Raw genomic sequence first — 24,339 nt, 5'->3', positions numbered from 1 at the left:
GCAAATAAGAGTCTTGAAAGACTGAGCATTTAGCATGCCAAAAAATATTGGTACATCAAGGACGGAGTCCATCGATTATACTACAATCGTTTGAAGGTTCCATTTGAGTAACCTGTCAAACCAAGAACAACCAAACCAACACGAAAATAAACGGGAACAACAAGAAGAGGGCAGATTTGTCAGTAACATCAACGACCAGAGAATCTAGAAAATTAGATTAGCAAATCAATGGGAGGACCTAGCGATCTAGCTCTTGAAATGGGGGGGAGGCAGAGCAGAATAGGTAGGGCAATAGCGACGAGTGCTGGTGGGCCAAGATCAGCTTAGACGAGGTCCACGATAGTAGCGCATGCAGCGACGAGGCGGAAAGATGGGTAGAGGACCAATGCGAGGTCTGCCACCCTTAGAGCAAATGTCAATAATGAGGCCGAAGACCGGGACAAGGTCCATAGCAGACGACGCAAGTGTGGCTGGTAGAGAGGGGAGGAAGGATGGACAGCTGCGGTCAAGGCACCAATGAGAGTGGAGTTGGGGGGTGGACGTTTGTAAGGAAGGGGAAAAAAAGGATGAGAGGGAGAGGAAAGAGGGGAGTTGAGGGAGAGATAAGAAGCCAACCTAAAAGGAGAAGGAAGGAAACCTCTTGGAGGCATACCACCAACGATGTCGGGAGGAAACCCCTTTTGCAAGGGGGAATGGGCCAAACGACTGTTGTTCTTGTTCTAAAGAGCTAAGTTACAAAATTTATTAATTTTTTGCAAATTATTTAATATTTTTTTAAATTTAATTAGCACTTTTGGGATTCTAAAAAGTTAAAAACTTAACTCATGTGAGGAAAAAGGTTGCATGCATTTTCTCTCTCTTCACCTAGAGATTGATTAGTTTATGATTCCAAGACAATCAACAGTTCACAAGGTGTTTAAAATTTGGGTAATTGACAATAAATATCCATTGCTTTTTTTATTTAGAGCAGACTTCTACTTTTTGTTTTTATTTATATAGTAAAACTTTTTTATTTTCTTCTTCGTAAATTGCCCTTCTCAACTCTTGGGGTAGGTTAGGCTCAATTGCGAAAGTGCATGCTATGCTCGAAAGACTCAAACTCCCCTCTCAGCGCCAAAGCAACACATAGATTTTAGCTCTTATATGATATTCAAGAAAATCAACGAGTAGAAGGATCTTATTGATTGGTCTATCTACTCTATTTTGCTTGCATGTAAAAGGTGAACTTCTTTCTCTGTTTTTAGAGCTTGTTTCACGAGTTACACTAATAATATAGTGGCTCATAACTTAGTCAATTTGTATCTCTTCTAAATGGATTGATCCACCGAAAGAATTTGATTGTAACTTTAATAGAGAAAAAACTAAAACTAAAACCAAAACCAAAACCAAAACCAAAATAGGTATAAATAAGGTGAGATACCTAACAGAGTCCGTATAAAGATAAGTAAATCCATGACATAAAAGATAACGTCATTTTTATAGATTGATTAAGCTCTTTTTCATGGAATAGGATCTTGAACAAGGTGATGGGTGGTTGGGCCTCAGATATGGGATGCAGGGACAAATACACTTTGATCCCTCAAAGAAATTGATAGCATTGCAAATTTATTTAAGATAAACGAGAGCTTAGGAACAATGATATGGTGACGAAGAATAAAAAGGAAAAGAGGAGTTTAATTTACATATGAATTACATTTAGAGGAAGAAAATAATAGACAATAGAGGCCAATAAAAACCAAAATTTTGGTAGAAGATTGGAGGAGGAAGTTGCTTGCAAGGTAAAGGAGAAATTTGTAAAAAATAAACTGAGTTCTAATTACAGAATTAATTGGAAGAAGATGGTTGAGTTGAAGAAGGATGACATTGAAACATTGGAGAAAAAGAGATGAAAGAAGAGAAGAACGGAAACTTAATTTTGAAATAAAAAATATTAATGAGATATGTGATAATTGCATACCACAGCTTTTTCTATGAAAGAAAAATTCACATGACTAAAGTTAACATTTCGTTTTTTGTGAGAGGAGTGAAAACTTAATAATACCACGATTAAATTAATGCAAATCGAATTCAAGATAACTTGTACAACATGAGCTACTTGCAAAATTTGTCGACGGATCCCCTCTATGGATTGTGTCCACCTTCATATCCTCGTCTCCTCTAATGTTCTTATCCTACGCTGATGAATGACCTACATCGTACAGCACTAGAGCTTAGCTCTCAGCCACTTCACTTGAACCTCCGTCTAAGTTGCTTTTGAGGAGACCCACCATTCTCGCATGCACCTCCAAGGTCATTCCTTAGAAACAGGGCATTTGTTGATAGAGGCTATACCTTCATTGAGTACCTCTCGAGGGTATACCTTTTTAAACATAAAAAAGACCTTTTTACTAGTGCTTCCAAGAGTTTTGATGTAAGTGATATGTCATAGTTAGACCCATTTGCCAGACTTACATTTATCTTGTCAAAACTTGGCAATTTCAACGCTACCTTCTTGGTAATTATGGAGTCAGAAGCCTCTTATCCTTGAGGTCCGAGTTGGTTGTCTTAGCCTTAGGATCCACCTCCTTGTTATCTATAAGGAGTAATTCGTTGTCCTAAGGTAGAGGGTCTTAGTCTTCTTCCCCTCGACATACTTGAACGAGGATTCACCTCGTTCCCATTGAGCCAAATTAGACTACACTCTTTGTAATAGAGTATGTTTAAGTTGCCTTTTTTTATTATATAGCTGGGCAATACTGTCAAATTAATGAAGCCGGTTTGAGCTCGACTCGGTAAGACTCCAAAATTGCTGAGTTGAACTTGATCTTGAAAATTAGCTCAAATTCGAGTCAAGCATGATCATGAGCTAGCTCGATTTCTAAAATTTATTTAAGTGGATTATTATATATTCTAATTTTATAGAATTTAGTTCTAAATTCAAATTCTATTCTATCATTTGCAAATAGATGAGACTTCTATTAATTTATATTTTTTATTATATCTCTCTAGTATACTAGATTTATTTTCACCTCCATTGTTGATCAGAAAGCTATATTTTATTAAAAATTCTTAAGAAATGTACTTATTTTTTTAAAAATAAATTATTTAGGTAAAAAGTTGTGTTAATTTGCCTTGGATTTTATTAGTTTGAATTTCTTTTATTAATTAATAGTTATTATTATTGTAGGTTATAAAGGAGAGTTTCTTGGGGTGAAGGTGAGTTTAGGTTAGGTAAGAATATTTTGATAATATCTTTGGCATAGTTTAACTTAATCTAGAATTTAATTAAGTTTATTAATTCAGCAAGATTGCATAGTAAACTTTATAAATATTAAAAAATATAGTGCGCAAATTGAGTAATACTTGTAGAGGGGTCTTTAATTTTCTATTTAAATACATTTAATTTATAAATTAAGTGCATATATTTTCTATAATCCAGATACATATTCTTATAATAAAGTGTAATCAATATACGGATAGAACATTAGAGTCTATTATTATAAATAAACAAGTAATTATAATTAATTGTCGCCCTTTATTATAATTACTCTTTAAACTTTTTCTTTGAACTATAAAAAATAATTTATTTTATTATTTTATTAGGAAGTTATTATATATAAAAAAATAAAGAGTTCAAGGGGTCGTCGTCGGTAGAAAATAATAATAGTTTAGATAAAAATAAAATGATCGCTATAATTAAATTGTAAAAGAGAGGTTAAACCAAATGAAGCGAGTAACTAATAAGGGTTAAGCTATGACCCAAGAGAGTGCTTTCATGGATTGCAAAGGGAGGAGATGAGAAATGCGGCCTCGGAATGCCACTTCTCGCAGCTCGATACTTATCTCCTGTGCGACGTGTCACCGTGTCCCTCTTCAAGCATGCAACGTGTCCTCCCTCCCGTGTTCCTTCTCCTCTCGTTTTAACTTCAAAATGGCGCACCGAGCGCGGCCGCGATCTTCTCTGCCTCCTGGGTTACTCCCCCGGCCCCGGTAGCTGCTCGTCACGAAGTAGAATCACGCTCGTTTGTGTTAATTTGCAAGCGATCCTCCCCTGATTCGAATGAATGACGACCATATTATACCTCATTACGACGCCCATCGCTTTGGTGCAAATAGTATTCCTGCTCGGCGTGAGAACAGCCGCTCTCGCCGCCCTGTCGTGGTGGCAGTTGGCGAAGGCGATCGTCAACTTCCATGTCGACATGTTCTGGCAGATTATGGTGTGGTCTGTCGCCTTGGTCACCCTCCCTATCCGAGTCCTGACTGCTTTGCAGAGGGAGAGGAAGGTAAGCCTTTTGTCTCTCTTCAATCGCTTTAGTTTCTCAGTACTAATTTTGCAGTTAAATAGACTCTAGATCTTAATGTTTTCACTTGTTTCCTTCGAATATTGATTGAAGTAATCGCGTAAATACTTTTGCATTCCACATGTGTGTGAGTGAACTCGATCGATCATATGTTCCATTGGGAGGAGTATCTCTTATCACCCATTGCTCATATACTTGGATGGTGGAGATGACAAATGTCGACTATGTGCAGTTAGAGAGGCTCCTCAGTGAGATGCAGATTCAGATGGAGAGATTCGATTGGGAAAATAAGGATCTCGAAGAGCGATTACAGGCAGCATATAAAGAGCGAAGGGTCTTAGAGGCAATACTTGAGGAGATTGAAGAGGAGCACGACAAAGCTCTTGCTAGAGTTGATCTACTAGACAATGAGGTGAAACCCCGTCGCTTCACAATTAATCCTGCTACTATTATATATGACGACTGACAGCAATATTATTTAGCTACAACTTATGAGTACTATGGTTGGATACTTCACATTTGTTTCTGCTATACAGTTGCAGGATCTTAAACGAGAAAACATGCGACTGCATGAAGGTCAGGGTAAAGCCGGCTGGGACTACGAAGCTTGTCATGACAAGGATGGGAATGTGGACGACGGCCTCCTCCTCGGAACTAGTTACGATCATCTCCCTCCAATCCCATGGCGTTCAGGTAATAGCAAGAGTGGGATGATCCTTGGGGTTCCCTGGGGCATTGCCGAGCAGTCACAGGATGTAATCAAAGCTGCTGATCCATACTCTTTCCCTCCACGGCTAGTCTCAGGGGATTCAACCGTGGAGGAGGTTTTACAGCAAGGGAGGGCCATCGCCCTCTCTCGGAGTCTCTTCAGCGCGGGGCTATCCCTCGTTGTTGGCATGACTGTCTGGGAAGCGGAGAATCCATGCCCACCTCTGGTAGCAGCTCTCTTCTTCGTGGTGGGCATGTCTTTGTGCAGTGTCGTTCACTTCTTCGCCACCCTGAAGAACAGGCCGGCCTCGGACGCCGTCGCGTTGCTAAGTTTAAACTGCTTCATACTCGGTACGATAACCTCGCCGACGTTGCCTAACGTTGCCGGGATTTTGGCTTCCCGGACTGTCAGGCTCGTTAAGCCAGTGCTCATCTGGTTAGGTTATACGACATAAGTAAGTGTGTGCCGCAGTTACTCTTCTGATTTGCTGCTTGTGAAGTTATAGGTCTCTAGTATGTTTGCCGTGTAGATTGGTGATGGGTGATATTGTACATATTTGAATCTTAATTTTGAGCCCACATAGATATGTAGCTGTAGAGAGAGAAAGAATATCACTTGATGTGTATTCAGCCTGTCAGGTTTCTTGAATTTGTGGAATAAAGTAAATGGAAGATCCTGCTTGAGTTGGGAAGTTAGAACCGGGATAGTACGGATGTTATCAGTTCGCTAGCTGCTAAATATGGTATATAACTACTCAGGTGATAATTTTTTAGATACTTTTTAATAGTTTAAGAAGTAGTTTGGAAAAGTATATGTAAAATAATAATAGCTAAAGAGGCCTAAATATAATGCGCATAAGATACGACTCTTGCGAGGGCCAAGGAGGCAGATACAAACTAAGGGAGGTAGATATGCTGCTTTCTCGAAGTTGGTGGGGGATAAGAATAAATATTGTTGGTATCTATTAACTAGAGCTGAGTCTTTCTACGTATTGGATAAGCTTGGATCTAATCTGGGAGTGGGAGAAGGGATAAAAGCTTAGGTGGTTCCCGGGGAAGGCATTCTCCTGCGGTCTCTGCAACGCTTTTAAAAGTAACCACAACATTGAATCTAATCCAAGTTGTGCAATTAATGCTTGCAGGATAGTGCCAACACTCGACCACCCAAAAGTATAAAACATCGTGCTAATTGTGTATGTGAATTCGTTTTATTGGGTAGTTGCAGAAGTATTCTTCATGGGCTCTCATCGAGCTTTGGAATTTTCTCCTTGCATTTTTTTGGGTTTGGAATGTTCGAGGTTGGAGTCATTGGGGTTGGAGAGGCAGCTGTAGCTATTACTCAACCTACCTCACCTGTTATTGGCCGCTATCGTGTTAGCTTTCCAATCCTATTAAGAGTTAAAATTATACCTAACGTTTACATATCTAAGTTGTAGTTCAGTTCTTGCCATAAGAGTTAGATTATAAATTTCATGTTAACTTCTTGTTTTTCGACAAAAGTCGATAAGCATACTGAGGGAAAAAAGTTTGAAAGTGCATCTGTTTTATCTGCACTGAGATTTGTATTTTATAATTGCAAGGCATAAATAGTGGTTTAGAAGGTGCCAAATTTTGTCTAAAATTTCAATATAGACTGTGTAAGCAAATTCTTCCTGTCAGATCTAAACTACGAACTTTAAGTAGTCTTTCTAAGAAGAATCTTTTTTTTTTGGGTACACTTTGGGAGTCTAATCAATTTTGTTCCAAAGGTGTTCAAACTTTCCACTAAAATTCTAACATAAAATTTGTTGTCCAACTCTTATTGTAATAAGCCATGAGGAGAGGATAAAACTGTGAGGCCATTTGGTCAGGAAATAAGCAGTCTTGGTCATGTTAGTAAAGAAATTTGGTTTTGACCTTAAGATGCTAATGGGAGAAAACAATCAAAAAGACTTGGTCAAGAAATGTCAACCTTAGCAGCTATACATGAAAGACAAGTATGCATGCATCTAGTGGTGATAGAGGTGAAGCCCATTTATCACAGAGTTTAGCCGCTATAATTTGTAAGTTTTGTTTTAAAAGAAAAGGCTCAAGGAGATATGCTGCACTATGTTTCCACATAAGGTATAGAAAAGCAATTGTGAAGTGATATGGTATCCTTGAAAAAGAAAAAGAAGAAGGCTATCTATGCATCACAAAACAATCTATGTCTTACACTTTTACAATTAACTTCTCTCAAACTAATAAAGACATAAGAAGCTGTACCAAAAGAACAAAAACTATGATAAACAGTTTCTTCAACTGAGAGAAAGTAAATGAAGTTAAAAATAGCTTCCTTACCTCAAAAGGAAGCCAACAAAAAAATGAGTGATTCAGCTACTCTTGTAAGGTCCAGGACCAGCGTTTGTCTTCCTTCTGCAAATTATTGGACGACTACAGTGGCAGGCAAATTATATCTCTCACCGAAACAATATCTGGTGGGGGTTAAAGACGACATTGGTGGCGGTCAGTCTGAACTGGTCTTGATGGCTTGCGTTGACGTAAATCTCCCAAGCATCAGATCCCACCCCCACATTTTATCACAGCTGGTACAAAGCCATTGCTGGAATGTCAAAGCTACTAAACACATAGTTAGGACGCAAACAAAAAAAGAAGAGTGAATATAAATATGTCATCCATTATCCTGCACAGATATCAGCCCTTTAAACTAGACGCATTTTCATAATTTGGCATAGGTTGGGCAATTCCACGGATTAATAATCAAAACCTGGTTATTTTATATGAAAGCCTCTATAATTGTCTTTTTACGCACACAGAGCAAGTAAGTTAACAACGAAGCAGGATAAGCTTAAGAGCCGCAAGTACTTCCAGTCATGCCACGAAGTATCATCAGCAAGTAAACCATAGATATGACAGAGGTCATGAAATAATCAAGTGTCAAATCAAAGCATGCTCTCATCATTTAAGGTGGGTTGGGCTACTTGCCAACCTGCCATCTTGGCGTTCAAAGCCTAGTTGTTCGATACAAAGAATATATAATCGTCAGAAAAGTACTCTCTCATCATTTAGTGCACAGAAGGAATACATGGACACAAATTTGTACAAGCAACCTACATGAAACCCGAACTCAGAAGTGCAATTAGAATGAGTTTATAGAACTCAAATCCTGTCCATGTGCCTCAATAGTGTAGCAATTTCTTTTAGCAGTGACTAGCAAGAACAAAAGCAGTCTCTAGGAAATTTTTCTGGGCTTTCAGTGAATATCTATTCAAATTACCACCCTCAGTGAAATGACTAAGAAAGAGACAATGTAAATAGAGGAATCAGATTTTGGAACTAACCTGTCAAAGGTGATAAGAAAGATATGGCAATTTTTATTTCAGGGGAATAACAACATCCAGATTCCTTGAGACTTGCCATCCTTTAGGATAGGCAAGATCTTTAGAGTCCAAATGAAGATGCCAATTCATTATCTTCGAACAATCATTTGGGACACCTTCCATCTGACTTTCATCTTCTACAAGCTGCTCTAGAAATGATGTCTCCTGCAAATGTTGTACCCACCAGATTTTTAATGAATAAAGAAGGATGTGAAATCCTCTGAAACCAGCAAGCAAGTGCAGTAGTTATAGCAAAACGAAATAATTTAGTTGGTAAAGGAAGAAACAGTATCCAGACTTGATATTCATAGACAATACTATTTTATGACATCCTTTCTTGCAGCTTCATGTATGCATGTGTTGTTGGTATCATGTGCTAAATCATTTCTTACATGAGTTTGACTGGCATGGGTGCAATAGATGGTCAGCATTAATAAGGACAGAGCAGTAAAAAAAATTTACTTGGGAAAAAGAGGAAAATAACAAAATAATTAAAACATCTTGTAAGAAATATCAATCATGTTCAAGTTCTTCAGATTGTTGAATGATGTCAGACAAGACCATATGCAGATTGTTGGGATAGAGAAATGCATCACTGTTGCTGCTAATAATTTTTGTGCAACAGGAAGCAAATATGAATGCAGTAAAAAAATGGATAAAATTAGCAAAATTTGATTATGATTGGAAAGAAGAATACACAAGACATTAGGCAAGGATTTGTGTCAGAGAATCAGAATGAGGTGAAAAAAAGACCTATTAGAACTCAGCTTATATAGGATTAAATGACATGTCCAAGGTGCATTTAAAAAGCAGATTACCTAATCTAGGGTGAACCGTAATAGTAAAAAAATCATTACCTGAGTGCATTTAAGATCAGTTGAGGTGTCTACGAAGTTGGTTTCTATGAAAAAATTTACATTTTGAAGAGAGATAAGATTACTGATTTGGAGTCATACAATTGAACAGATGAGAGATATTGGATATCAAAAGATATGTAGAGATCGCATGACAAAAAAACTTGTCAAGTTCTGAGTTTTGACTCTTCTTAATTGCGAAGCAAATGCAGTAATGGAAGTCACAGGTATCTATCTACAAAACTACAAAGCTATTTCACATTATAGTATACTGTTTACTTGTTTCATCAACAAAAAATTGTTACTTGGCAATTAAATATGTTCTCATAATATTCTGCATATTTGTGTACACAAGCATCTTATATGTTAAACCAAAGCTTAAATTGATTAACTCTTGCCTCTAGCGAGCAATGCATATATCATATAGCTAACCCTCACATATAACGAGTAATGTATATATAATATAACTAATCCTTACATATAGCAGGCAATATGTAAATCATATAAAAGTTAACTCTCACCTCCAACGAGCAATGTATATCGTATAATAATATATATACAATTGAAAGATGAGAAATATTGGATATCAAAAGATATGGTAGAGAAGGCATGGCAACTGATGCGCTTTGTTTTAACAAAACTAGTTGAATAAAGAACTTATCAAGTTCTCAATTTGACTCTTCTTAATTGTGAAGCAAGTGCAGTAGTGCAAGTTACACGTATCTATCTACAAGACTACAAAGCTATTTGACATTATAGTTTACTGTTTCATTGTTCAAAAAGTTTACTTGGCAGTAAATATTTTCTCACAATATTCATGCATATTTGTGTACATAAGCATCACAGACAATTACGTGTTAAACCAAAGCCTAAATTGACATACTAAGAATTTGCTTTTGATACAACACAGCAACACTGTACAAGGTGAAATTTGTACAATATATTACAGTATTAAGAAAGAGTCTAGGAATAATGAAGAACGCAATGAATGGAAAATAAATTCATGCTTGGTTGATCCTATCCTGCTCCTAAACATTTGGGTAGATTTGGCTGTTCTGGTATAATCAAGCAAAAAAAAAAAAAAAAATTTAAAAACAGGGCAGTTGAAGAGTACCCAATGCTCCTTTTGGTATATATTTATTTGCTCTCTATCAAATCTAGATCACAAATGCAAAAGGAAAAAAACAAAAAACAAAAAAAGAACCTAAAATATTAGACATAATCTCGTAGCACAAAATACATAATTTTTCTGATATTCCTTGTAAAACTATAATTAGTGCATCTGGATACCATGTATCATAATTAATAAATCAAATTCTTTATATCAATTCATTTGTTCCTAGACATATCAAACATCAAGGAGCCATGCAGTATCAAGGTGGACTAAACAGCTATAGGGTCTTTTCATGTCACCAATAAAAACAGAAAATTTGCATATCAAGCTTTGAGAATTAAAATGGTTAATATAACAATTCCATTTGATGATACAAGCATATATAAAATCATAAAAATTTTGAGGAGGCTCAAATGCTCCAAACTTTGCGAGAGGTACATATTCAAACTTGGACTTTGAAAGGAGAATATATATAACTAAAAATTCAAGAGTAAAATTAAACTGGGGAGGTAAACAGAGACAAAACCTTTGCCTCTGTTTAAGGAGAAGCAAAAGATGCAAAATAATGGTGCAAACAGAAGATCTATCAGTTTGGAGTATAAACACAAGAAAGTCCAGCCATCTACTTATCTTCACTACTGTGTTATTTGTTTGCTCTAGAATTCTTTGACTACAAAAAGTTAAAAGAAACGAGAAATATACTTGAAAGCCCTCCTTCACTGAGTCCAGTTGCCGAATAGCATTCCAAGATAGATGGTTCCTCTTCTTGGGGTCCCAAAGCATTGTGCTATTGAACGCAAATCCTGACATATCTACATGAAATCTCCGAAGCCTCTTGCTCTTTTCATTTGTATTCCATCCAATAACTTGTCTCCTATTGCATACTGGACCTTCTATTATCGCCTTACTTTTGCTTTGAGCAAGCATTGCAACAGGCCAAGTGCCAAATTTCCTATATATCAACAAATTCAATAACAGAATAATGAGTTAATTTAGTAGGCATTACTTCCCCTTTAAATAAAATAACTAGTTCTAAGTAAATTGAGCAATGGAAATGGAAGCTAGAACTGTAGAACGTTCTATGGTTGGATAATACAAGAACACAGAAGAAGAAAAACATCAGATCTTTTTTTTGTATCATTATTTTCTCAAAAATGACTTGCCAAATTACAGAATCAGGGCATAAATTAAAGCAACTGTAGATCCAAGATTGAGATGCAAAATGGTACCTGATCTCCCTGATGTGGTCAAAAAGCTCGAGAGAATAGATATTGTCATCGTCCGCGAAGTAGACGATTCCATCGAGCCTATGGTACTCGATGTGGTCAAGCGCCACATTGCGCTGGTGGACTCCTCTGTCCTTGGCCTGCTCGGAGGAGGAGTTGCCGTCGCAGACAAGGTGCCGGTACACGACTCCGCTCCGCCGTAGGATCTCCGAGGTCTCGGCGGACGCCTCCCCCATCTCCACCACCATCCACATCAGCGGCGGCGAAACGAGGCGCAGCGTCTGCCCTAGGCGGTGCAGGTAGTACGCCTGCATCGCGCGGTTGTAGGTCGGCGTGACCACGATCACGAGCTTATCCTTGCTCTCGGGGAGATCTTCGATCACCTCTTCAGGGTGGGGACCGTGGGGTCGGAAGGCGTCGAGTTCGGCGAGGCGGAAGATGCCGAGCAGGATGCCGAGGAGGAAGAAGAGGACGTAGCGGAGGGGGAGGACGCGCCGGCACGCGATGCTGAAATTAGCGTGGTGGGTAGATTTGGGGACGCGGGGGGAAGAGGAGAAGGGGAGGCGATCTCGTTGGTGGTGGTGGTGGTGAGCAGGAGAGAGAGTTCGACGGATCGAGGCCATGGGAGGGAGGGAGGCAGGGAGGAATAAGGGAGTGGATTTTATTCTCGGATAACTCCGGGATTGGGGGAATAGGAGGGGATATGAGAGGAAGTGAAAGTGGAAGTCTCCGTCGTCGTATTCGAACTGTGGGAAGAAGGAATGGGGGACGACTGGGTCGCCGAGAAAGGAATCATGTGCTGTAGCCTGTAGTTTGTGTGTGGTGGGGTTGGGAGGAGAGAGAGAGAGAGAGACAGACAGAGTCCCGGCGGGGTCGGCGAGTGAAATTATTCGAATAGATCTTGCTCTCTTACGGGGTTGGTGGGTTTCGTTTCCCGATGTCAATCGATACTTCGGAGCATTTACTTTTTTTGGTACTTCGATATTACTAAGCAAGGACGCGATTACGAGGAACGTGCCCATGGGAAAGGACAGCGGGTTGACTTCGATTCTGGGAGGGTAACATGGTCATTTTACCTTCTTCTTTAAACATAACTGAGGTAAGTTTTATATCTTTTAATTTTAGTGATAATAACATTTTGACCCCTTTAATTATAAGAAACTTTTAATTTTGTCTTTTTTTTTAATTACAACTTGACCCAGTATTTATTTACTTTATCTTTTTGTTTATTAGTCAGCTTTAATTAGTTAGCTCCCGGTGATTGAAAGAGTCATGGACTTCACAATATTTTTAAATTTATATGAATTTTAACGGAGAGAAAAACCTTAATCACATAAGGAGATGACAACAACATCACCAACAACAATTAAAAGCTTAATCAGATTTTAATTTTTTGATTAGTAATTTATGTACTTTAGCTGAGTAAATTATAAAAATATTAGTTTTAATTTTTATACTTTCATTATTATAAGGATTTTAATTTAATTATCAAAAAATTATCAAGAACTTGAGATTAAAAATCTCCCATAAGATCTTAATTTATATAATAATAGTTTATTTTAAATTTAAATAGAATAATAATTTTTTATTTTAGTGATCTAGTAACTCCTTCCTCTCCTCCCTAGAAGAAATCTTAGCTTCTTCTGTAACTAAGATTGGAGGTCATTGCTATTTATAGATGAGTTAGAGGTTATTAAGGGGTTGTTAACAGTGTGATTAGTGGGGGGGCTATAAGATTTATATTAGAGTTGTGATTTAGAAGAAAGAGGAAGAAAATTAGAAGGGTTGATAATAGTGGTGAGATTTATAGCTAAGATTAGGGTTTACAAAAAGACGAGGAGAATTAGATGGATGGGTAATACTAGTTATAGCGTTGAGATCGACTTTTATTTAATATAATTTTAATAAAAAATAGTATTTTCATTGCGGTTATAAACTATTTATAAGTTTAAGTTTTTCTCTCCATGTAGGGGAAAGAATGTCCAAGGCAGCAGTATTTTGAATAAAAATACTTAAACGTAAGTAGGTTGAAACCTTAAACTTTAAGTATATTTTATATAAAAGAAAAGAGGCAAAGCCTCAAAAAGTTACAAAAGAGCATGGTTGTGGCTCGGAACACCTAGACTAGAATAGTCCTTATAAAGATAAAAGGTGATTATTGGTACCCGATTAAGTTCAGCTCGAGGTCGAAATAGTAATAGGCAAGACGAGCAAGGTTTTTGCACGCCTTAGCCAACCAAAAAGCACAGCCTGTTATGTCCGCCCACTACCTAGCCCATTGCTATTGTTATTTAGTCTCACATTAAAAGTTAGTTGTATTGAAAACTAGTAGCTCTTTTTCTATGAAAGCTAATAAAGACATAAACCCAGCCTGTTATCGTCAGACCCAAGTCCTTTATCTCTTGGGCTACTAGCGGGCTGTTAGGACCGTTATATTCGCAATCTCGGTCCTATTGTATTTTTCATCTTTTGAGTATGTAAATAGGATGTCAATCCCATGTCTTTTGCATGTTTTTTAGTGTCTTTTGGGTTCCTTCAAGAGCTCCTTGCGAAGCAGCCTTGGGATCGCAATATTAGTGTCGTCGCAACATTAGTTTGGGATTTTTCCTGCACATGCCTATAAAACCCATGGGCCAAAACCCAAATGGGGCTTATTTTCAAAACGTAACGCCCCACAAGACCTTTGAAATCCCCGGGTTGCAGAATTGGGGATGCTCATACTTAGTAGTATAGGAGAACTATCGAGAAGTATTAAGTGAGCCAGCTTCGCAACCGAAGTGCCACTAGTTCAATGGTGTTCATTTTTCCCTCGATGGTTATCCTGCCCCTTTAAATTTCTTGTCATTGGCATGTCTTATAACTTCTTTTCCAATCAATAGAGAATCGCAAACTTGTTTGCCAAACTTTGTATTTTGCTTGTCTTTGCTTTGTCGCAATCCAAAAATAGGTGCATCGCTTGTGAAGTGAATGACTGACTTAACTTTGCTACTTAAAAGTTGAGTGCCGCGCGGTCTTTGTCTATCTCAAAGACTTAGTCTGTGACAAGTGGTATCAGAGCGGATCGATAAGAGAAATATCCTTGCGAAATGAGGCGCCACAAGTAAGGCGGAGAGACAAGTCAAGCAACAAATACAGCAGATTTGGGCAAAGGACCAGCAGTGCCAGTGCTGATTACAGAACCATATCTGAGCGATTCTAAAAGGCATCGAAGTAACAAGGAGCGGCTTGAGGACATGGAGGCACACATCTCGCAATTGAGTGCTAGTGTTGCTCAAATATACACTCTCGGCGATAGGGTGGATAGCTTGGAGGTGTATTAGCAACACGTCGACGATGAGGTCGAGACGTTGCGAGACAATACCAAGGAAGCTATCCAACATCTCAAAGAGCAGCTAGCGGACCTCTCCGCAAGGGTGACGGTACTCACGAGAGCCATGAGCACCGTGCAATCCGCCGCACAAGCAAAAGGACATTCTGGAAGGGTCAGAGTGCCGGAACCGCGCTGCTGCAAGGGCACAAGGGATGCCAAAGAGTTGGAGAACTTTCTTTTCGATGTTGAGCAATACTTTTGGGTGGTGCGACCGGATTCGGAAGAAACAAAAGTCACCTTCGCAATGATGTACCTCGATGGGGATGCCAAGCTATGGTGGCGGACTCGTTATGAGGACATCCAAGGTGGCCGCTGCAACATCAATACTTGGGAGGATTTGAAACGGGAGCTGAAGGTGTAGTTCCTTCCTGAAAATGTGGAGTTTATCGCAAGACGGAGTTTGCGGCATCTCACATAAACGGGGTCGATTCGAGAATATGTCAAGCAATTCTCGACACTCATGTTGGACAATCGGGACATGTCGGAGAAGGACAAACTTTTTCACTTCTTGGAAGGCTTGAAGCCTTGGGCACAAATAGAGTTGCAACGTCAGGACATTCCTAACTTAGCGACGACTCAAGCTGCGGCGGAGCGCTTGACGGATTATTCAGCCCCTGAAAACCCAAAGAAGAAACCTTCGATGAGCAATGCAAAGCCCCAAAGGCTGAAAGGCAAATAGGTGATGTAAAGCGAAAAGAAGGGATCTTGGCAAAAGGGTGCGAAACCGAGCAAGAGTCCCGAGGAGGGGTGTTTCATATGCGGAGGGCGACATTTTGTGAAGAATTTCCCTCAAAGGAAGTCGCTTAATGCAGTGCAAGCCCAAGAGCAAAGTTCGGAGAGCGACGATGAGAAGTCGACGGAGGGCCCTCGCATGGGGCCATTGCGGCTTCTAAATGCACTCAAGGCTCAAGTGGGGGAGAAGCGAAAGTCTTTGCCTACAAAGAACCGAAAGCCAAATGAGCTAATGTTCGTCGACATTGAGATCAATGGAAAGTCGACGAAGGCATTGGTTGACACTGGTGCCACTCATAACTTCATAGTGGACCATGAAGTACAACGACTTGGGTTGCTCATTTCAAAGGACTCAAGTCGAATGAAGACGGTGAATTCGAAGTCTCAACCAATCGCCGAGCAAGCGAAGGACATGCATGTTGCGGTTGGGTCTTGGAGGGGCAAGGCCAACTTCATGGCGGTTCCTTTGGATGACTTCCAAGTCATTCTTATGATGGAATTTCTGCAAACGGCGAGAGGAGTGCCAATGTCATTTTTTAATGCTCTTTGCATGATGGGGGATGAGTCCCCTTGTGTCGTCCCGGTGGCAAAGACGACGACAAAGGAGACAAAGTAACTTTCAGCACTTCAGCTGAAGAAGGGTGTGAAGAAGGGTGAGCAAACATTCTTGGCGGCCTTGAAGCTTGAGGCGGATCCTTTGGAGAATGGCCCAATTTCTCTTGGGGTCGCAAGGGTTTTGAAGGAGTTTGGGGATGTGATGCCGCCCGAATTGCCAAAGACCTTGCCTCCTCGATGAGCGATGGATCACAAGATCGAATTGGAGCCAGGGACAAAGCCTCCAGCCCATGCACCATACCGCATGTCTCCTCCGGAGTTGGTGGAACTTCGGAAGCAACTTGATGAGTTGCTTAAAGGTGGGTTGATCCGCAGCTCAAAGGCACTGTTTGGGACGCCGGTGCTATTTCAAAAGAAGCATGATGGAAATCTACGACTATGTGTAGACTATCGCGCCTTGAACAAAGTGACGATAAAAAACAAGTACCTAATCCCTCTCATTACGAATTTGTTTGATCAACTTGGAGGAGCACGATACTTCTCCAAATTGGACTTGCGGTCAGGGTATTGGCAAGTCAGAGTTGCGAAAGGCGATGAAGCAAAGACAACGTGTATGACACGTTATGACGCATTGGAATTCTTCGTGATGCCTTTTGCAACCTTTTGCACACTCATGAACTAGCTGTTCCAAGAATATCTTAACAAGTTCATGGTGGTCTAACTCGACGACATTGTGGTGTACAGCAAGACGTTGGGAGAGCACATCCAACATCTCAAAGCCATCTTCAAAGTGCTAAGAGAACACTCCCTCTTTGTGAAGAAGGAGAAGTGCTATTTTGCACAAGAGGAAATCGTGTTCCTTGGACACCAAGTTTGCGGAGGACACATTCGCATGGACAAGGAGAAAGTTCGTGCCATTAAGGATTGGCAAGCCCCTTCGAAGGTAATAGAACTTCGTTCATTTTTGGGGCTTGTCAACTATTATGGGCGGTTCATTGCAAGCTACTCGTGGAGGGCTGCGCCGCTGACTGATTTGCTGAAGAAGGACCGCTCATGGGAGTGATCTAGCAAATGTCAAGAGGCCTTTGCTGATTTGAAGAGAGTGGTGATGGAGGAACCTGTATTGCAGTTGTCAAACTACCTTCCGTTTGAAGTTCACACGGATGCTTCAGATTATGCCATCGGAGTTCTTGTGCAAGAAGGACATCCGGTTGCCTATGAAAGTCGCAAGTTGAATGATACGGAGCAGAGGTATACGGTGCATGAAAAGGAGATGACCGTGGTCGTACATTGCCTTCATGTTTGGAGGCATTATCTCCTTGGGTATCGCTTTATTGTGAAGACCGACAATGTTGCCTTGAGTTATTTCCAAACTCAAAAGAAGCTCTCTCCAAAGCAAGCAAATGGCATAACTTCTTGGCTGAATTTGACATGGTTTTGGAATACAAACCAGGTCGAACAAATCAAGTTGCGGATGCCTTAAGCCGTAAGGCGGAATTGGCTATTCTCAAAGCGGTGGCAAACGAGAGTATAAGCTAAGTGCAAGCGTCGCTTCTAAAGAAGATTTGCGAGGGGATGCAAAGTGATCCGATGGCCGAGACCCTCAAGAAGTTTGTAGATAGAAGCAAGACGCGACGATTTTAGGTCCAGGAGGGACTCATTATGACAAAAGGAAACCGCGTGTACGTGCCACGGGCGAACAACTTGCGAAGAGAACTGCTCAAGAAGTGTCATGACACCTTGTGGGCAGGTCATCCGGGCGTACATCGGACCTTGGCTCTTGTGGAAAGAGCTTATTATTGGCCAAAGATGGGGGAAGATGTCGAAGAGTACGTGCGTACTTGTCTCATTTGCCAACAAGACAAGGTGGAGTGCGCGAAGCCTTGTGGCTTGTTGGAACCGCTCCCCATTCCTGAGCAGCCATGGGAAAGTGTCTCTTTAGACTTCATTTCGAGCTTGCCAAAGGTCGGGGACATTGGCTCAGTGTTGGTTGTGGTGGATCGGTTCTCAAAGTACGTGACTTTCATACCGGCTCCGCTGCATTGCACAGTTGATGAAGCAGCTCGTTTGTTCCTAAGGTATATGGCTAAGTATTGGGGAGTTTCACAAAACATCGTGAGTGATAGGGATCCTCAGTTCTTGGGTCAGTTTTGGACGAAGTTGTTTAAACTCTTGGGGTCAAAACTCTTCTTCTCCACAAGCCTTCATCCCCAAACTGATGGCCAAACCGAAAGAATAAATGCTCTTTTTGAGCAATACTTGCGGCACTTTGTTAGTGTCAATCAGTGAGATTGGGTCAAGCTACTTGATGTTGCCCAATTCTCGTACAACTTGCAGCGGAGCTCTGCATCCACCAAAAGCCCCTTCGAAGTTATCATGGGACAACAACCTTCCACACCGCATACTCTGGTGGTGGGTTACACAGGCAACAGCCCTTCGGCATATCACCTTGCCAAAAAGTGGCATCGGAATGTGGAGATTGTCAAAGCCTATCTTGAGAAGGTAGCACAAAAGATGAAGAAGTGGGCAGACAAGAAAAGAAAGCCGCGAGACTTTAAGAAAGGTGATTTGGTGCTGCTCAAGCTTCAACCGGCATCGCTCAAGTTCTTTCGCAAGGTGTACAAAGGACTTGCTCGCAAATATGAAGGCCCCTTTCCTGTCATCAACAAAGTAGGCAATGTGTCCTACCGAGTGCAACTCCCCACTTGTCTTAAAATCCATCCGATTTTCCATGTGAGTTGCCTCAAACTGTATCATGCTGATCGCAAAGACCCTTCTCGTAATGTGTCAAGCCGGCCAAACCCCACAACGGCGTCGCTTGAAAGGCATGTTGACACCATCTTAGCGGACAGAGTGCAGACTCTACCCAATGGAGCTACAGAGACCGAATACTTGGTCAAATGGAAGAATCTTCCAATGTCAGAAGCTAGTTGGGAACTTGAACAAACTCTATGGCATGAAGAAGACAAAGTTCAAGCCTACCGGAAGAAGAACTTGGCGAGCATGTCAAGATGAAGTCAAGCATCACTTGGTAGCAGCCGAATCGACGAGGACGCTGAGAGTCTAAGTGGGGGAGTCTGTTAGGACCGTTTTGTTCGCAATGTCGGTCCTATTGTATTTTTTACTTTTTGAGTATATAAATGGGATGCCAACCCCATGTCTTTTGCATATTTTTTAGTGTCTTTTGGTTTCCTTCAAGAGCTTTTTGCGAAGCAGCCTTGGGATCGTAATATTAGTGTCGTCGCAACACTAGTTTGGGATTTTCCCCACACATGCCTATAAAACTCATGGGCCAAAATCCAAATGGGGCTTATTTTCAAAACGTAACGCCCCACAAGACCTTTGAACCCCCCGGGTTGCAGAATTGGGGATGCTCATACTTAGTAGTATAGGAGAACTATCGAGAAGCATTAAGTGAGCCAGCTTCGCAACCGAAGTGCCATTGGTTCAATGGTGTTCATTTTTCCCTCGATGACTATCTTGCCCCTTTAAATTTCTTATCGTTGGCATGTCTTGTAACTTCTTTTCCAATCAATAGAGAATCGCAAACTTGTTTGCCAAACTTTATATTTTGCTTGTCTTTGCTTTGTCGCAATTCAAAAACAGGTGCATCGCTTGTAAAGTGAACGACTGACTTAACTTTGCTACTTAAAAGTTGAGTGCCCCGCGGTCTTTGTTTATCTCAAAGACTTAGTCCATGATAGGGCGGCAATGGGCTAGACATGGCGAGATTTCCTCCACCAAGTTGCGAATCAATAATAGGTATGGAGATTATTGATGAACAATGTGGTTGAGGGAGAGTCTATCTCAATAATCACCGTAGAGAGATTCAAGTAGCTAATAGCAAGCGTATTCATGAGTCTCTAGTTGATGATGGGAGAAGGAATAACAGTTTTCATATCTAGATCTCACTTATAAGTCAAAAAAGAAGGGCTCGTAAGGCGCCTATGGTTTGACAGGCTCACAACTAAAAAAAATACTCATTAGTAGGCTTACTTTTTATTATGATTTCGATGTCAATTCAAGCTTCTTTGATTCTAGCCATAGAAACTACTCTTTCACCATCACATGCACCTACAAGACGACTATTGCTATTTGCCTAGTTACAACTTCTACTAGCACCTGACTTACTTAATCTAGCTATCGTTTTGATGGAGTTGTACCAGCTTTGGCCTAGGAGAAGATACTAGTGAAAGCTTAGTCTCTTTCCTCGATTCTCACTTGAAGGAGCATTTGACTAAAAAGCAAAGAGTATAGTCTTTTCTTCCCGTAACCGACTTGGCCCTAAAATGAACGAGATAAGTAATTTTTCATCTTCTTTCGTAAAATGAAACTCCTACATGAAAGATCAAATTTGACGCAAGATGAATGATGACTTTTCGACGACAATACTCCTATTTCATAGACAGCGCACCTTGCGGAAGATGATCGTCGGGGAAAGGGTATCCTATCAGAAGCAGCAACAAGTATGTCGACTTCGCTATATATGTCATGAAGAGTTGAAAATCAAGTAAAAAAATAAAATACTTTGCTCCTTAGGTGGTCATAAGGTGGTCATATGCTTCCTTATGCATGAGAAGCCCTCACTTATTGACAAGATAGATCACAGAGTCATAGTTATGGGATTAGGATCTGCAGGATTATCTGAGTCAACAAATGCCTAAACCAAACATTAATGCATCCTAAATCCAATGCCTATTAGAAATAAGGCGAGCCACTAATTTAGAACCAGACCTAATCTCCATATCAATAAAGATGGGCTTGCGGCACAATGAGAGGGTGAAGGTCCATGGATCATCAAGGATGGTAGTCTACTTACCTTCATTAATACACTTAGAGAGCTAGTCCTTAAGACCCACAAGCACAAGCACAGAGAATATATACTTATTAGTAAGAGAGGTCCAGCCCTTTTGGGCCTCCAAGGGTGAATTGGCCTATACTTTTCATTCATAAACTTAGCCCCTGGTCCCTATTAAGCAAGCTAAGAATCTTTGCATTACGATTTACGAGAGTATGTCTTGCTGGCCTCAGCTCCTTCAAGCCAAAACCTCAAAAAGCCTTATGCAGCATGGCCTTGTGCCAGCCAATTAGGTGTGGAGACCTTTAGACAAAAGAAAAAGAAAAGGCATCAATGGTTTACACAGAGAACGACATCAAGATTGCCCTACTTGCTTGCAAAACCATACACCACTTTCACCTAGCTATCTTAGCAGCAACCTACCAAGATAATATAGTGGTGCAATCCTTAATTATGAGCCTTAATTTTTAAGCAAATAATTCAATAAAAACTATTAATTTTTTTCTCATAATTGAACGATTGAGATTAAATAATACTAAATAAAATTCGAAAGTATTGGTCATATAAACTGAAAGTATTAATCACTTTTCTAAATTGTAAGAGTAAATTAGTCATAAAAATAATAATAAATTTTAAGAAATTAACAGTCTTATTATTAAGAAAATAGTTATAAGGATAAGTAACAAAAAAAAATACTTAAATTCTAATTGCTTTATTGATCAATCTAGTTACATAAGTAAAATATCTTATATACCCTTTAATTTATCAACAGATAAAAATTATTTTTAATAAATAATTTGTTAGTATCGAATCATTGCTCTCAATTTTAAGGGTTGTATGGGTTTAGAGCCATTAAACGGGGTCTAAAGAATATAATGAAATAATTCAAGAAGTATATGCCTCCATTTTTTTTTTTCTTAAGAAGTGAAAATAATATGGAGTGGTAGTTAAGGTTTCACAGAGTAATTAAAGTTGGAAGAAAAGATGAAATAACAAGTCTAATTACAAAGTTTTATCTACTGTCACAAAGGAACAATTTAGGCACCCCCTGTTTCCCCAAGACTTACCAACTGCAATCCCTCTGGCATATCCTAACTTGCAAAACATGGCAGATTAATGGGTTAGTGGCCAATCCAATCCACTAGCACTAAAATATGAAACATCATAACAAATGGGTGGTTGCCAAACCCAGCTCACTCTTTTAACTTCTCTCCAATTATTGTGTATGAATATGTCTAACAACCAGAAGATATAAGGGACCCCAAAAGTAATCACTCACTCATTTTAATGTTTTGGATGTAGTTTGTAGAGGAGAAGATTGTTAAATAGATGAATTAATGTGAAAGGACGATAATGAACGGTATTAAGCTTATATAGTTAGAAGAGGTAATGTTTTCGAGTTTAAATTTCAAAAGCATTAATTTAATTAAGATACTATTAAGTTCTCACTTCACATTGAACAAAGAATGATAGAAAGTATTGGTAAGCTATTTTGATACTGGGCTCACTTTTGAATAGGCTATGAGTTTATGATCTATAAATAAAATAATAAAAAATAAAAATGAGAGACAATTTGATATTTGTTTATCTAGAGAAGTAGGATTTTAGTGACTTCCAGTTTAATTAGTGCCGTTGAAATTCAAACCAAAAAAATACTCATATATATATATATATATAATGTATAGTCGTTCTCTAAAAGTTCTTTTTTTATAGTTAGTATAAGGACATCAAGATTAATTAGAGTGATGGATATGATTATTTGGAAGCAAGATTTGCTTGCTTGTACACTGCAGAGGTAATTAAAAATATGCATTTCTTTCTCTCTCTAAAAAAATATTTACTTGGAAACAAAAGGATAAATGGAAAAAAGACCATAAAGAGGAACTAATATCCATAAATATGAACAAAAAAATATGAATTATTTAAAAATATACGGGTAAAAAGATATTTGATATCCGTATCTGTATCCGAAATATTATAATCTATTCATATCTGTATATGTATTCAAGTTCTTTTTTATCCAAATTTAATCTGATTGAATTAGAGTTAAAGTTTGTTTTCACCCCTAATCTCTAGTCATATTAGCTATAATGCCTCACCTGAAACCATTAATCATCTTCTCCTTGGGTGCCACTTCACTGGTGCCTCTTGGTTTGCGTTGCTTACCCAAGTCTACTGCTGTTCTTCTGGGCATCAAGGAGCTCATGTCTGGTTATGGTTAGGAAATAGGTCAGGTTTCCAGTTACTGTTTGGATGTTGTGAGTACTGTGTGAACGAGACAACCGACCAAGTTAATTGGAGCATTTACTCTGTTGTGCAAGATTGTATTAGGTGGATGGCACTTTACCCCTCAATCAGGGTATCCTATGAACTAATCCACCGTCGGATTTGAATACTACTCTTTGTGATTACAATCAATGAACTGTCTACAGACATCTTTCCTCCCACACAAATACAAATAAATTTGGTAAATACTTCCGTACCCTCTAAAATTTATAATGATAATCTAACGGTTATAATAGTTAGTTTTCATACTCGAGTACTAATTCCAAAATTATGTTACATAAGTAAAAAAATATATATCAGTCAAGAAGACCATCGCGCCTAACTTTCGGATTATATGTCATTATTTTCATCAAATTAATTAAAAAATATATTAATATCCTTATTATGATATATATACACACGTATAATATTACTCTAAGTTAGTGACATATATGCCTTTTATTTGATATTATTAAGATAATATAATTATCAAAAAAAATATGTAGGGTAATATATTTTGAAAATAAATAGTTATCTATTGAACTGGAAATATTTTTAATTTTTTTTTACATTTTTATATTACCCTTAAGAATCTTAGATTCCTATTAAACATATTATTTAAGACTTGGCTCTACCGCAGGGAGGAAGAATTAGTTAAACAAGTACGCACTCGATCTCCCTTTCTTTATTGACTGGTTTGTTAACACACATCATACAACCTTCCAGAGAAGGCCAAAAAGGCCAAATTGAAGCATCGTCTGGTCCACCAGTATAAATCCCAGGACATTTTATTACGTATTCCTGATCGAAGTTTTTTTGTTCAGATGCAGTTGTCTAATTTGACGATCAATTCTTCTAGACAGCTCCTAGATCTCAACGATCTAAGCTGCGGCGCAGACAGTGTTAAAAGTCTCAATTATTGCTGGTCCGTATGTGATGTGTTTAAGAGTTTATATGGTAGGCCCCAGTCCAGCCATTCCGTTGCTGGCCGGTGTTCGCACGGCAGCTTTTCAACTTCCAAGCCGATTGATCTCCTTGTCAATTTGCCTTCACGTCGCTATCGCCAATTCGTCAA

The 24,339-nt window shown here is 39.2% G+C and overlaps 2 protein-coding genes across 5 annotated transcripts; one reads left to right on the top strand and one right to left on the bottom strand.

Annotated features, from left to right (window-relative positions):
- Window positions 1–3,679: 3,679 nt before the first annotated feature.
- LOC140763570 (uncharacterized) lies at window positions 3,680–6,978 on the top strand. The gene is made up of 3 exons (XM_073101821.1): window positions 3,680–4,265; window positions 4,516–4,695; window positions 4,820–6,978. The coding sequence occupies exons 1-3, from the start codon at window positions 4,044–4,046 to the stop codon at window positions 5,444–5,446; spliced, it is 1,029 nt and encodes a 342-aa protein (XP_072957922.1). The 5' UTR covers window positions 3,680–4,043; the 3' UTR covers window positions 5,447–6,978.
- Window positions 6,979–7,153: 175 nt separating this feature from the next.
- LOC140763569 (probable beta-1,4-xylosyltransferase IRX9H) lies at window positions 7,154–12,442 on the bottom strand. 4 transcript variants are annotated; one of them, XM_073101818.1, is made up of 4 exons: window positions 11,548–12,442; window positions 11,021–11,270; window positions 8,312–8,515; window positions 7,154–7,586 (listed from the first exon to the last, which is right to left on the bottom strand). In XM_073101818.1, the coding sequence occupies exons 1-3, from the start codon at window positions 12,165–12,167 to the stop codon at window positions 8,345–8,347; spliced, it is 1,041 nt and encodes a 346-aa protein (XP_072957919.1). In that variant the 5' UTR covers window positions 12,168–12,442; the 3' UTR covers window positions 7,154–7,586; window positions 8,312–8,344. The 4 variants fall into 4 exon arrangements, with proteins under 4 accessions (XP_072957919.1, XP_072957921.1, XP_072957920.1 ...); XM_073101820.1 differs by having other exon boundaries at window positions 7,154–7,572; XM_073101819.1 differs by having other exon boundaries at window positions 7,154–7,555.
- Window positions 12,443–24,339: the final 11,897 nt, after the last annotated feature.

The sequence above is a fragment of the Typha angustifolia genome, chromosome 7, assembly GCF_048772165.1.
Source record: "Typha angustifolia cultivar Huaian chromosome 7, ASM4877216v1, whole genome shotgun sequence".
In the NCBI taxonomy this organism is placed as follows: Eukaryota; Viridiplantae; Streptophyta; class Magnoliopsida; order Poales; family Typhaceae; genus Typha; species Typha angustifolia.
The sequence above is the reverse complement of the archived record's forward strand: the minus strand, read 5'-3'. Positions and strand labels throughout refer to the sequence as shown.